The sequence below is a fragment of the Castor canadensis genome, chromosome 3, assembly GCF_047511655.1.
Source record: "Castor canadensis chromosome 3, mCasCan1.hap1v2, whole genome shotgun sequence".
NCBI lineage: Eukaryota > Metazoa > Chordata > Mammalia > Rodentia > Castoridae > Castor > Castor canadensis.
The window spans coordinates 199,839,289-199,854,321 of NC_133388.1; the positions used below are offsets into that span (position 1 = coordinate 199,839,289).

At 47.2% G+C, this 15,033-nt stretch overlaps 1 protein-coding gene across 3 annotated transcripts; it reads right to left on the reverse strand.

The window, feature by feature from the left end:
* Positions 1–5,763: 5,763 nt before the first annotated feature.
* On the reverse strand, positions 5,764–9,286 carry LOC109692678 (5-hydroxyisourate hydrolase). 3 transcript variants are annotated; one of them, XM_020173442.2, is made up of 5 exons: positions 9,107–9,286; positions 8,867–8,956; positions 8,336–8,480; positions 6,691–6,826; positions 5,764–6,040 (listed from the first exon to the last, which is right to left on the reverse strand). In XM_020173442.2, the coding sequence occupies exons 3-5, from the start codon at positions 8,464–8,466 to the stop codon at positions 5,951–5,953; spliced, it is 357 nt and encodes a 118-aa protein (XP_020029031.1). In that variant the 5' UTR covers positions 8,467–8,480; positions 8,867–8,956; positions 9,107–9,286; the 3' UTR covers positions 5,764–5,950. The 3 variants fall into 3 exon arrangements, with proteins under 3 accessions (XP_020029031.1, XP_073925613.1, XP_020029030.1); XM_074069512.1 differs by having other exon boundaries at positions 8,812–8,996; XM_020173441.2 differs by having other exon boundaries at positions 8,867–8,996; positions 9,107–9,285.
* Between the last annotated feature and the right edge of the window lie 5,747 nt (positions 9,287–15,033).

A 15,033-nucleotide genomic window follows, 5' to 3' on the forward strand; every position in this document is an offset into this window, starting at 1 on the left:
CTTAAACTCAGGGCCTACACCTTGAGCCACTCCAACAGCCCTTTTTTTTTTTTTTTTTTTGTGATGGTTTTTTTTTTGAGATAGGGTCTCGTGAACTAACTGCCTGGGGATGGCTTTGGATCACGATCCTCCTGATCTCTGCCTCCTGAGTAGCTAGGATTATAGGTGTGAGCCACCGGCACCTGACTTATTCAAAAATTTAATACATAATTATCATGTGGTGTATAATATGTATTATCATATAACATATAACTTGAATACTGCCCCAAGCAGCAGGGAGGCAGTATAGCAGGAGCAACATGAGGCTCCTGGAGGGAGTTCTGTGTAGATGTGGCTGCTCTCCAGCCTGAGTGAAGGCTGGGTGAGTGTTGTGGTTTGGATCTTAAGTGTCCCCCAAAGCCATGTGTTGAAGGCTCATCTCCAGCCTGTAGCACTATTGGGAGGTGGTAGAACCTTTAGGAGGTTTAGCCTAATGGAAAGAAGCTTGGTCACTGGGGCATGCCCTTAGTAGGATATTGGGACTCTGGCCCCTCTTCTCTCTCCCTTTGTTTCCTGGTAATCTTGAGGTGAACAAACTTCCTCTACTATGTGCTTCTGTCACCATGTTCTGGCCAAAATGATGAGACCAAGCAATCATAGACTGAAATCTCTGAAACCATGAGCCAAAATAAACCTTTCCTTTTTAAGTTGATTTATCTCAGGTATTTTGTCACAGCAACAGAAAGCTAACACTGTGGAGAATCCCTTGGTGGAATTCTGAACAAAGTGTAATTTCTCAGCTTGCATAAAAGTTGCCTTCCTATAAAATTCAGGCTGAATTAAGATTGTAAAAATACAAAACAAATCTAAGTCAGTGCCTCTGCCATATCTGCACTCTGCTGAAAGGAGCAGGTGGAGGAAGGAAGAGCACCTGGAGGGGAAGATGGCAGAGGTGTTCATGCAGAATAGGTGTAGGTGCCTGGCAGACTCCTTGCAGAGTCCCTGCAGGTGAGGGGTAAGAGGAATGAGATGCAGAGAAAGCTTGGGAACCATGAAGGGGATAAGCAGATCCTGGTTGTGAGTCTCCTGCTAAAGTCATCTTCCTTCTTGGCACTTGATCTTTTGGGCTCAGGAGAGAAGGCACACTGTGAAGTCTCCTGAGTCTCTAGCAAGCAGGACTTGGCTTTAGGGCAGGAAGGGAGAGATGAAGAGATTGGATCCTCTCCTTTTGATTGCTCTGGGGAATGTAAAGTGGATGGGTGCTATGGGAGACAAAGCCCTACTCTCTACACATCATCCAACTAGCCTGGGTGAGGTCAGTTGCTGAAGTCCTTAGCCATTGTTCCTGGCTATCGTTTCTAGCTTACAGGAGCTTGTTACATGGATGCCTGTGAATCCTGAATACTTTTGTGCTTGGAGGCTACTGAGAACTGAAAGAACTACAGTTACAGATGGAACTGTATTTCTCACTGTAGTCCATCAAGGTGAACAGGTTGGACACCTTGGCTGGTCTCTGGGTTTGGGGACTGGAGATCCCCTTGCTTGATTCTTATTCCTGCAGATTTTGTGAGGCAAAAACCTTGGCATGTTCTGTAGATGGCCTAGGATCTCATGGGGATCGATCGGGCTTTTCTATCTTCTCAGAAGCTGGCTTCTCAATACAAGGAGGTGGCCTGGGCTCTGGCCACTGTCTTCTCATCTGCTGTTTGTTTTTCTGAGTACTAGCCTATTACCTACTCATTGTAAAGATGTTATGGAATCCTCAAATGTGTAAGTAGGCATAAGCATCTCCCTGAGTCTCAGCATTGGTTCTCACAAGAGGAGACAATTTTGAGAGTCTCCTTCCAGGTTTCTGCATGTTCTGGTGTAGATGTAACTTTGTGCTTTACAAAGACGCAATCATGTCATAAAAACAACTTGTATTTTAATATCAAAGTGTATTCAGGTTGCACATAGAAAGCAGCCTCATTTTCATTGTAGTTTTTTTTTTTTAAGACAGGTTCTTATTATGCAGCCTAGACTGGCCTTGAATTTGCCATCTTCTTGCCTCTGCCTCCTGAGGTCTGGAATTAATAGGCTTTAACCAATATGCCTTGTCTGACTTACCTTGTTTTTAACAGCCACTAGGTATTCATTACATGAATGTCTGTAGTTAGTTCCCCTAGCTACAGGGTGAACACCTCTTTGTTTCCAGTCCTTTCCTGTTATAGGCATTGCTACCACAGTTTCCCTTTCAGATTTGTCTCTGTGCATTTGCATGATCTCTTTTAGGAAGGCCAGTTCCTCGTAGTGGAAGTTCTGGGACAGACGGGCGAGTGCTCAGAATTCTGTTAGTCTGCCAGGAGGGCTGCTCTGGATTATGCTTCTGACAGCACTGCCTAATCTGCTTCTTGCTTCTCCTGCCTGCACTGGATCTGATGAACTTATGTCTTTGCTGAGTGATGGGGTGGAAAACATCTCCTTTAATGTGCATTTCTTAGGTTTTCATAAGTGGTAGAGATGCATGGTTCTCCTCTGTCCCTTGCCTTGTCCTGATTCTGCAGTGTCAAAGGTCTGGCTTGGACCAACCCTGCATCACAGAGCCCTCAAGGTGACCTGTGGCCCATATGGCCTGAGCATTTCATCTGTGAGCCATAGTTATCAGGAAATTCAGCAATACAGGCCAGTAATGGGATTGACCCTGTCTCTTCCAGAGCAGGCTCCTGGGGAACATTCCATCTGGTTTCAGGTGTAGATTTGCCCTCAAAGGCACCGAAGGTCTCACAGGACAGGACTTGCTGTGCTCTGCCACTGTCAGCCACAGATTGTGCAGACATTGTGAGGGCTGGGACCACAGGTTTTGCCACTGAGACCCTGAGTCTCACTATGTTACACAGGGTCTCCTTCTTTCTCCTTGTGGGTTTTGGGGCTGGCATTAGTGGAATGAGAGCAGAGTTGTGCTTAGGCTGCAGCCTGTCTTCTTGGTTACATCTGTCTGCTTGAATGTGGCTCATGTCACAGCTCATGATACCAAGAGCTCAAATTATCAGTGAAATCCAGAGACCAAAGGCCCCCCTTACAATCTGTATGTCTGTTGATAGGGAATTGGCTGTAAGCAAATCTGTGAGACTATAATAAGGGCATTTACTTTTTATTGTAAAGTCCCAATTTTTTACAGTGCATTCTAATGGATAGAAGGATAGGAGATGGAAAGGGATGGTTCCTGCAAAGCTTCCTCTAGACCTGCCCTGTGGGGCATACTGACAACATGTAGGATCCTTCAAAGGCCCCACCTGCAAACATTTGCTGGCAGTGCGATGTGCTGGCTCTCACAAGGGGTCAGTCAGGGATACATCTCGCCTGTGCCCACAGCCCTAACTGCTGGGGAAAGACTGGCCCTGACCTACCTTTCAGGGAGCTGTGGAACAGCTTTCAGGGTCGGGCTGCTCCAGCTTTTACTAGAACATCGTGCTGCTTCTCAGGCTTATGTTTCCCTGCTGCCTTTCAATGTGTGGACATTTGCCCACCTTCAATTCTGTGCATAGGGGTAGGGTGCAGTGTGGACAGCATACAGGCCCATGTACCATGGGTGTGAGCACTAATGAAAGTGACCCTTTCATAGAGGCACATGTTCTGGGCAGGGGTGGGCAGTGGCTTCTTTCTAGACATGCCCAAGTGAGAGGCCTTGTTGCCCACCCCCAGCCTCATCCCCACAGCTGCAGAAGTTGGATGAGCTCAGCCCCCTGCTGTGTCCGATAGTTTCTTCCTGGCTCCCTTCAGTACTGACCCAGCCTCTGGGGGACTTCCTCCCAGATTGATGCCCACTGCCCTCAGCACAGGACAGTCAAGTGTAACCTTTTCCAACTCTTGTAAATTTGATGAAAGCTACATACCCTTTCTGTGTGAACATGCACATCAGTAGACTCCTGTAGTTCTGGGGGTGAGGGTCAAGACCCCTGACACTAATGTCTGGATCTTGGATGTCATCTGTCCCATGAACCTGAAAGAAGCCTGGGCTGAGTACCTAGTGTCCTGAGCTGCTGCTGTCTTTGCTTTGCTTGCCATCTGTAGAGGGATTTACCAAGAGTAGCTGCTCCACAAGTGACTCAGTCACACCCTTAATTCTGTGGGGATAGACACTGCATCCCATGTGTGGGGCCATGTCCAGACATTTCCTGCCATCCTGGTTTTTAAGAACCTTGGGTGCAGGAAGTGCCTGTCATTGGTTCTCAGACTATAGTGCCCAAACTGCAAGGGTCTCTCAGCCTTCTATAGACAAGCTGGGCCCCATCTCTCCCCCAGCCTTGTTTTGCTACTTTCCTTCAGATGCTAATACTTGTGTGTGTAGTTCCTGGGGGGAATATCCATGACTTTTATCTGAGTCTGGGAGGGGTTTTGAACTGGAGAGGAGTGAGGACCCAGGGCCCAGTCACTAAGTTCTCTCTTGGAAGTCCTGCTGCTCTTTTTGGACCATGGTGAGGACCTCCCCTTTATTCCCCATTTGTTCCAAAGCAAGCCAGGCTCCAAGCATGTCAGACATATTAATTCACCAAACTTTTTAACCACCTGGTGAAATTTGTCCTTTTAAAAAATGTACATTTGGGCCTGGATGTGTGGCTCAAGTGATAGAGCACCTGCCTATCAAGTGGGAAGCCTAGAATTCAAACTCCATTACTACCAAAGAAACAAAAACCAAAAACAACCTCCCTGCCCCCTCCCGGAATTTGAGCTGGAGCTCAAGTGGTAGAGTCCCAGCTTAGCAAGTGTAAAACTCAGTTCAAATCTCAGTACTACCTGCCCCCTCGCCCCCACCAAAAAAGTGCATTTTCCAGAGGGGAGGAGCAGAGACCCTGGCATGGGACTGGGAAAGCAGAGCTATCACACATACCATTTCTTGGTATGAGTTAAGGCAACCTGGACCCCTTCCCTAGGTATCTCTAACTCCAGGTGAAGACTCAGAGTCACTGGGGAGTCAGGGGTGCATGCCCATCAGGGACAGGGCATAGATGCCCTGTTTATCATGGCAGGAAGGGGATGGTGACCCTCACTGGGAAGTACCTGAGAATCTAGGGGCCCATGCAGGCCACTAGAACAAACTGCTCTAAGTTTGTTCCTTCTGGGTTACCTGTGTTAGTCAATGTGAAGATGTGAGCACTGGGTCTGGCACTGAGTAAACCATTGACATGTTTGTTTTGTGTTTTTATGCCATGATGTGGGCTCCTCTTCCTTTCTGCTTCTCCCTGGAGTGGAACCTAGCTCTTGGTGCCCCAGGTACATTTCTCTTGTTTTCTTGATGCTGCCCTATCCCTGTAGGCTTACCATGACCTGCTGTGCATGTACAAGGCAAAGCTGCTAGTGTTTGGGATCCCCTGGACAAGGTGGGCTTCAAGTCCCTGGAGACAGCTTTGTTCAGATACACACTAGGCCCTGGAACTCAGTTACCCTGACATGGCCGCCCTCTTGGTGCTGCTGCTCCAGGAGCTAGCTTAGCATCACTCTCCAGATGACATCCTTTTCACCCCAAGGGGGCCAGTTTGTATGCTTCATTGGGAGCAAATGAAGGTTTTTCCACATTCCTTTGTGTTCTCTTGCTTATCTCTGGGGAGAACTGCCTACAAGGTCTCTGCCCAGAGCCTCTTGATCTGTGCCCTTCTCTGGTTGTGTCCCATCTGTCCACCCCTCTCAGTCCTGCCTCTGACCTCAAAGGTTCCTTTTCTGAGGGTCCCTTGCTCACCTGGGGCCAGAGCAGCACTAACAGAGCTCTGGCCATTCACGTATTCTCCCTGTCCCAATGATGTGAACAGCTTTGCAGATGCTAGTACTGACTTTATTGACACCTGAGTCACAGCTGAAATTTCATGGTGGCCAGAACCTTCTACAGGAGACAGCCCAATGCCTGTACTGAGCACAAAGCCCACTCTTGAGGATTGAGTGTTGGCAGAGCCAGAGAGAGGGAGGGGCAGACAGCTGCTCTCAGGCCAGGCTTGGCTCTCTAGCTCCCTCGGTAGGTGGTGTAGGACCATGGGCTCAGAAGCAGAGGCACGTGGAACTTCTGGGTTTCCTTTGTGATGGTGAAAACTACCTGAGAGAAGCAGAGAAGGCATCAGAAGACAGTGAGGGACTACAGCACACGAACCAGGGAACTGCCTGGTTCCATTGCTCCCTGGCAGAATTCAGCAGCCAAGATGGGCTGAGTCAGCTAGGGCCTGATTGGTGGAGACTGGAACCTTCCTGGGGGCTGAGGATGGGGTGACTCCTCTCTGGGACATTGTCCGGTATGTCAGAGTCCCTGGGCCTGAGGATGCAGTGAGTCTTCCCAGGACAGATTTAGGAAGGCTGTAGCCCCTGACTTGCTGGATGTGTAAAAGGTCAGGTGCTTTGACTGTAGCTCCAGAGGGAGGCATAGGTAAAGTCCAGTGAGCTGGAGTCTGGGATCAGGCGAGAACCTGAATACAAAAGGGGGATGAGTCACCCTCTGCCTGACCTTCCCCAAAGTCTGATGAAGGGGAAACTCAGGCAATGGTTTCATCACAAAGTGTTAATGATGCCTCAGGTTCCTGGATACCTTTCTTCTGGGAGCTCAAAGCAGGTGAGCTCATTAGCCTGCCACTACCCTGCTTGGCCAGAGGTGGGACCAGTCTGCTTGTGGCTCAAATGAGGCCTAGCCAGCAGGACCTGGCCTGCAGGACAGTGAGTCAGGGCCGCCAACCTCCCCCCACCTATGGCCCTCACCTCCACATATGGGTAGAAGCTCTCCTGCCCCCTCTTCTTCCAGTAAGCCTCAGTGTCAAAGGACAGCTTGTAGGTGCCTGGCTTCATTTGGCCTGGTGTCAGAAGCCCAGGGCAGCGGCCATCTGGGTCTGTGTAGCTGTGGAGAAGATGGGCTGCAGAGAAAGGACAAGAAGCCACCCTACCCCCGCTCTCCTGGATTTGTACCCCTAGCAGCCTCACACAATTCCCACAGCCTGGTGCAGATGTGGGTGAGCAGACAGTTTCTAGGGACACCACTGCACCATTTATTTAGGGAATCAGTGTAGAGAAGCAAACAGAAAAAAACTTTGTGAGGTCTATCCTATGAGCAATAATTACATTTGACACAATTTTCTAGATTTTTTTCTATGCTTAAGTATGTTTACTTACAATTTTTACAAAATATAAAAATATTCATGCTGTTTTATAAGGTGTGCTTTCATATAGTATATTGTATGCAGCTTCTGAGTCACCCTCATGTGGCCTGTTTCCAACTACACGGAGGGTCCACTTGGAGTGAGTTGATCCCTCACCTGGGATTCTGAAGGCCTGTGGTTTTGACCAGTAGGACCTTAAAGTGTGTCCCACTGTGATGAGAAAGAGCAGGCAGGTGCATGGGGGGAGTATATATGACACTTCATGGGACTCCTGGCCAATGCAGCACCATGCTGACCTGAGTTGACCACTCACATGGGATCTGGCCCTTCACCCCACCAGCTTTTGTGAAGGGCTGAACATAGAGGGGATGAGCTACACCCTCAGACCTGAGCTTTTAGGTTCCAGACCTGACTTCCACCCTGTTCCCCCTCCCACTCCTGGCTTGGAAGGAGGGAATGGGGAACCTGCCTGCTTCAAGGTGGAAGGTCAGAGGAACCCACTCACAGGGCTTACTCAAGGGCCACAACCCAGCCAGCCTGGTCTGGCAACCCTGAGACTGGAAGGCTCCCAGAAGAGGCTGTACCTGGGGCAAGGCAGGGCCCAGCAGCTGGGCTCCAGTGCACATTGAGGCTGAGGAGCTCAGTGCCCTGTGGGCCTGGTTTGAAATCCCAGTAGTCATCATCATCACTGCTGCCTCAGCCTTCCCATCTGTAAAAGGGGTATTATGGTGCTGACCCATAGAGTAAATTGAGAATAAAGAGAGCAGAAATAAAAGTGCTCACTGTGATGCCTGGAACAAAGTTACCTTGTTAATCATGGTGACTTGAGGCCTTTCGATTCTACCTCTGGGTGTAACTCACTAGCCCTCCTGGGCTGTGAGTACTGCCATCAAGAAGACACACACACCTAGCTCCCACCCCAGTAGCCCATGGGGCTGTGAGGCAAGGCCTGCTGGAGCAAGTCCTTAGCAAAGCTGTCCCAGACACTATACTAACCTCCCAGGATTGTACAAAGCAGCTACTGTCGCTATCCCTGTTATCTATGAGGAAACAGTAGGGAGGGCCAAACTGTGAGCCCAGGCAACGGGCTACCTAGGCTGAGGGGACGATGGGGCAGCAGTCAGTCTTGTCCTCCAGCCCTGCTCCTAGGCTATCTTGCCCCAGGGTGGACTCAGGAAGGGCCCTATGCTGGAGAGCAAGTGCTTGGGATATCCCGCCCCCCTCCTCCCCTAAGAGGACCTGCCTCTTACCTCTTCCTCAGCTCTGTCCACTGCTGGGCGAGGTCTTCCAGCCGGGACAAACGAAGGCAGAGGCCTTGGGCTGGGAGCCCACAGGCGGTATCTAGCACGTGTGTGGTCAGTGGGCTGTTCTGGGGCTCCATGCCACTACCCTAGACTGAGAGTAGCAAGGGAGAGTTCCTGAGGGCCTGTGTGCATAGACCTGGCTGAGTCCACGGGCTGTGATGAGAACAAATAGTCCAACTGCCCCGGGAGCAAGCTGAGGACAAGGGTGAGTGGAATTGCCCCAGGCAGGATGAGGTGCCAAGTTTGTAAACGCTGACCTGTGTCCCTCCATGGTCCCCCATTAGGGACCCCCACTCTCCCTTCCCCCAGCCCCTCAGTTCCAGCTGGTCAGTGGCCTTGTTCTCCCAGAACCCGGCTTTCCTGCGTCCCTGGTTCGTAGGTCCTCTGGGAGCTTAGTTCCCTCCTCTTCCCCCCGAACCCACCTGCAGATGAGGGGACACGAGCCCTGTGGGTTCAGACAGCACCCCCCACCCTTACGTGCGGGGAGCCCAGGTGTCGCTGGAATGTCAGTAGCTGCGGGCGACCCGGAGCTCGAATCCTGTCTCCCAGCTCTGGTTTGTGCGATGCCTGTGGACCGGGAGAGCCTGGCGGGTAGAGGTCACTCCTCCTGGGCACAACAAGCCCCTCAGGTCAGCCCGGCCTCTGCCCCGCCCAAGTGCCCAGGGCCACCCATGTAATTACACCTGGGGAGGCCGCCCTCTGTCCCGCCTGGCGTACCCCAGTCGGGCGCGGCTCCACCTCGGTGGCCACCCGGAGGGCGAGGAGGCCTTCGTCCACAAGGGTGGAGTGGGCGGCAGAGCCTCCTGTCCAGCCGGAGTATAACTGCGGGGGTGGAACCCGAGCGGCGGGTACCCGCCCGGGCGGAATCCGAGGGGGGACCGAAGGGGCGGAACCCGAAGGGCGGGGCGGAACCTACGAGGCGGAACTCGAGGGACGGAACCCGAGGGGCGGGATTCGCGCGGGCTGGGAGGCTTCGGGCGTCTTCTGGCCCGTCTCCCTTCTGATTGAAGGTTCTCAGTAGGACTGAAGAGGTTTCCGGTTCTGGCTACCCCCGTGACCTTGCCTCAGTTTCCTCATTTGTAAAAGGGAGCAGTAAGGACTCCTGAGGTGTTGAGAGTGCGTCCTAGGACAAGGCGAAGCTCCTTACCGCCCTCTATCCGCTGCTCGGCTCCTCTTACAGAGAAGGTGCGAGGGCTGCACTCTGCAGGTGAGGAGTGATGGCTGTGCGCGACATGACTCCACCTTGTATTTAAGTTACATAACATATATAGAAAACAAATTTTGGATACCTCATGTAACATAAAAAGCAAAGGCAAGGATTGGGGATGTAGCTCATTGGTAGAGGGTTTGCCCCAGCACCGCAAGAAAACAAAGCACTCTGAAGGTGATTGGGAAGCATCCATTTAAGGTCTAAAGGGCATACTTGGCACCGCGCCTGTTTAAGATGGCCCCAAGGAGACGCTCGTGCCTGCGTGGCAAATACCCATGGATGCCAGACACTAGAAACGACTAGACCAAGTAAGTAAGTGAGGCGGTCACACGCCAGCATTCTCTGCAGGCTTTTAAGGGGAGACCCATTTGTAAGATGAGGAACAACATCTGGAAACATTTCTAGAAACAAATGAGAAGACACAAACAGTGGTATAAAGTAGGGATGCTGTTCCAATTTAAAAATTAACCCGTTTTACAAGGATCAGCTTACCTAACCCTTACAACAGCCTCATGATGTATTATTACTATTGTTTAGCAGAAGAAACAGAGCCACAGAGAGGCCATTATTGAAATATTTCTTAGTAGGTCACACAAGAAACTGATAATGGTGGCCATCTCCCAAGGTAAGCCTTTATTTTTTCTGGTTGGCTCTTGTAAATTTTTTAAACAAGGGCTAGTATCACTTTTTTAAAATCTCAAATGCTATGAATAAACTTAACAAAATCAACAATTAACCCCTTTTTGGGGGCATGCCCTTTATCCTCTCCAGAGAGACTTTACACTGGAGGGAACTAGTGGTGGGGGTGTGCAAAGGGGTTGTCCAAATTTCTCCTGGATCCTTTCCAGCCCCAAATCTTGCATCCACTTAGATAGGGAAGGACTGCAATTTCCTTTTTCTAGGAGGCCTGAGACCCTCAGTCCTGCCTGGTTTCCTGCCACATTGCCCTGAGAACCAGTCATCACTGAACTTATACTCCTCAGCCCTGTTGCCTCATCTTTAAGGCACATATATACTAAAACATTGCCAAAAAAAATACCCAAATGGCCCGTTTTGGACTCAAACACAGTTATAATAAAATATGAAAACATTTCAAAATGATAAAGATGTCTGCAGTGTGAGGTCTAGGGTACTTAGTTTTGTGGAGTGTACAACTTGAAGAACACACACAGTACTTGCCAACCATGCAATGTGGGGGAGACCTAGCCAGGCGGGACAGTCACCTAGGCTTGAGTGAGGAAAGTCCATGTGCATTTGTGTGAGTTGAAGAGGCAAGCATGACCTTAGTATATGAGAGGTCAGCAGAACTACTTGTGACGGAAATGCGGGTAGTGGACATTTGGTTTTACAAACAGGGAGAGACATCTTGGAGTTAATGATTCCCTTCCCTTAATTTATTGTGGTAAAATATACATGTCATAAACTTTACCTTTTTAACTGTATGCTAGGGACACTCGTATTGTAGTGCAATTTTCATCCTTATCAATCTTCAGAACTTTTTCATCCTCCCAAACTGAAACTCCTAAACCAAAACTTGTTACTAGGGAAAATTTCAAGCACACAGAAAAGCTGAACAAATAATGCAGTGAGTACCCAGACACTCACCATGTGTGCTCACTAGGGTTAACATGTCTTCATATTTGGTTTATGTATGTATACATCCATCTTTCTATCCATCCATTTCAAACATCCATCTATTTGTATTACCTTTCTATTACTGCATATCAAGTTGGCTTAAAATAGCACATATTTATTATCTCAGTTTCTGTGGGTCAGGGGTTGAGTCTTCAGGGTCACACAAAGATGCATTCTCATGTGGATAACTGCTTCTAAGCTTGCTCAGGTTGATGGAAGGATTCATTTCTGTGAACGTGGAACTGAGGTCCCTATTTTCTTGCTGGTTGTTGGTTTGAGGCTGATTGCAGTTCTTGCCTGAGACCCTTGTATATGCAGTTGACAACACGGCTGCTTGCGTATTCAAAATGAGAACCTCTGGTTTCAGATGGCTAAGAGAATTTTATGTAACATAATAATTGAAGTAACATATCACTTGTGTTACATTCTATTGGTTAGAAGCATGTCAGAGATTCTGCCCACACTCATTGAAGGTCATGGTATTATCCATCCATCTACTTCCTATTTCTACTTCTCTCCTTCCACACATCTGTGTATCTAGCTAGCTGAACTATTTGAAAATTGCAGACACCAGGACTTTTCACTGTTCAATGTCCACAGAAATCTCCCAAAGAACTTTCTTCTACTTGACCACAGTAGCATTATCATACCAAGGAAACTCGACAATAATTCCTAATATAATTTCTAATTATATATATAAAACTTACCCCTCCTTGACCACACATTGTCTTTTATGGCTATTTTTCTTTTTTAGTTTTTTTGAAACAATATGTAGCCCAGGCTGATGTGGAACTTGCAATCCTCCTGTCTCAGCCTCCTGAGTACTGGGATTAAAAGTGTACACCACCAGGTCAGCTTCTTTTAATTCTTCTAAACTATGCTCTAGTTAAGGTTCATTGTTGACTTTTTGTCTCTTTTAAACTGAATGGTCTTTCCAATTGTTTATGAGGTTGATTCTTTAAAGAGACCAGGCCAGTTGTCCTACTTCTGGGTTCATCTGTTTTCTTCTTTGGGTGTCTTTCAGCTGACTACTTTATCCCTTTAAACTGGAACTTTGGTCCAAAGGATTGATTAAAGTCAGGTCAAACAACTTATGTCAAGAACATTCTAGAAATTAGACTGGTAGAGTGGCCCAAGTGGTAGAGCTCCTGGCTAGCAAATGTGAGGCCTAGAGTTCAAACCCCAGTACCAACAAAAAATAAAGACCATTCCAGAAATTAAGCTGAATATCCTAGAGTATTGTGGGAGACCAGTAACTAAATGGACTGGTCTGATATGTGCAAGGCTGTGTCAAAGACCTTTGTGCTGAGAAGGCAAGGCCCTGGCACAAAGGAGATGAGCAAGGTTCAACAAGGCTACCTTGCAAGTAGGGAGACTGAGGCAGTGGAGATAGACCTTGGCATGAGCACAGCTCTGTCAAAGGGCCCCTTGGCTGATAGGCATGGACCCAGCCAAGGGGAGGCAAGGTTCAGCAAGGCTGCCTTACAGGGAAAACAGGGCATGTTGACATAGTCAGGATAGTCTACAGTAGATAACAACATACCTCAGCTCCTATGTGACTGCACCCATGAGAACTTGACCTGCACTGCACACAATCCTCCTGGTCTCTACCTCTTGAGTAGCTAGGCTTATAGGCATGAGCCACTGGCTCCCAGCAACCACACACATCTCTTAAGATAGGTTTAATTCTCAGAAAAAGACGTATTTAACAGAGGCCCTGTAGAGGAGTGCAGTTGCCCAATATTTGGATCAGTTGTGACCACCTTCCCCTTTTCCTCCTCTCAGTAAATGTACTACCTTTCACCCACTGCTCACCCAATAGCCAAAGGACCACCTGAAGGAGTTGTAGTTGCTGTTAAACAGAAATTCTGATTATTTATATCCTATGTGGATGCATCCAGGCAGGATATGTAGATGTTGTGAGGGTGGTAATAAAAGAAGTTTATTAAAGGTTAGGGAAAGAAGTTACTAAAGGCCATGATGGACCGGTGGAAATAGGAAGCAGAGAGCTTTGTGTGTTTCAAGGTGTTTTAAAAAAGATCATGCTAACCTGTGGGAGGGGAACAGCCTGAGCAGTTTTGATCACCAATAATCATCGTGTAGGGAGGGGTCTGGACTATCCCCGGGGGAGGGTGAGAGAGAGAGGGAGAGGGAAAGGGAGAGAAAATGTTCAATCTGAAATAGAGTATGTCAATTATGTATGTCAAGAGTACTGATCTCTTCTCTGTACTGGCCTGCCTCAAAGAGACAGTGTATGTCAGGGTTAGAACCTGGCTTCCAGGCCAGACTGCTAGGTTCTGAGCCCCAAGTTATGCTGGGTTGGTTGTTCATCAGGAGAGTGAACCTGGAGAAGGGCTTGCCTGACTTTATATAAGAAAAAGTTACTTTTGCCATTTGGTCTTCTCATTGTCTTCTGTTATTTTCTCCCCTTACATTACCAAAGTCACTTGCTCCATTCACTCCCTTCACACTATGAAGTGAGCAGCTTTTGATTCATCATATGCTTTCTGTAATGATGGTCTCCTCACAGGCCTAAAATGATTGTAGCCAAGTGACCGTGGATTTATACCTCTGAACCTGTGAGTCAAAAAAATTAAAAGCTAGGGTTAGGGTTAGGGCTAGGGTAGGGTTAGGTTTAGGGGTTAGGGTTAGGGTTTAGAGTTAGGGTTAGCACTTACTAGGGTTAGGGTTAGGGTTTAGAGTTAGGGTTAGCACTTACTAGGGTTAGGGTTAGGGTTAGGGTTAGGGTTATGGAACTGAAGTTCATTTATTACCAGCTTAAAATATAGTATCATAATCCCTACATAAAACACCTACTGAAGATAAACACAGAGAAATGGACAAGAATCAAAGTGTGTCACTATACAAATCAATGACACGATTATAAGAAATAAAGAAAACAACTTACAAAATGGCAATAGTAAGTTCTTCAGTATTATCTTTAAATACAAGTGGTTTATAGTTAATCCCCAGAGAAAACACATCAATTGGGTAATGGGATTAAACCTAAAAAAATCTACAAGTGACTCTTTCTAGATCTAAGGTCACAAACAGGCTGAAAATGAAAGGATGGAAATAGTACTACATGCATTAAGTGACCAAAGGAAAGCAGCAGTATCCATAATTATTTTAAGCAAAATACACTTTAAAAGTCATAGAAGATGAAATGCACTTTAACTCAGAAACTTTTAATAATACAAAGAAGAATATTATATAGAGACAAAAGGGACAGTTCACTAGGATATCGTGACAATAATAAATATATATGCAACTGACATCACATGTCCCAAATATAGGAAACAAACAGTGATGGAACTGAAGAAAGAAATGGAAAGCACAACGATAATAGAAGGCTTCAATTCCCCACTTTCTGTAATGTAAAAAAAAAGCCACAAAGAATGATAATAAGGAAACAGAGGCCTTCAAAAATATCACAAACCTACTTAGACTCACAGACACAATCTTCTCAAATTGCTCATGGACTATGATCCTGGATAGACAAGTGTTAGGACACAAAACAAGTCCTAATAGATTTAAAATGCTGAAATTCTTTTCTAACCATAAGGGAATAAAAACAGAAATCAACAGTGAAAGAAAAACTTAAAAAAAAAAAAAAAAAAAGAAAATCCACAAATATGTGCAATTAAATACATTCTTGAACATGGTCTTGTTTAAAAATAAGAAAATATTTTTAAATGTCTCTACTGCCCAATGTTTTCTAGAGATTCCATGTAATCTCCATCAAAATCCCAATATTTTTTGCAGAAATAGAAAAAAGCAATTCTAAAAATCATATGGA

Coding starts and splice junctions, on each gene's coding strand:
- LOC109692678 (XM_020173442.2), bottom strand. CDS start 8,466: ATGGAGCCCCAGAACAGCCCACTGACCACACACGTGCTAGATACCGCC. Junction 6,827..8,335: donor TGGACAGAGCTGAGGAAGAG/GTAAGAGGCAGG, acceptor TCTTCTCCACAG/CTACACAGACCCAGATGGCC. Junction 6,041..6,690: donor GCTTCTACCCATATGTGGAG/GTGAGGGCCATA, acceptor TGCTTCTCTCAG/GTAGTTTTCACCATCACAAA.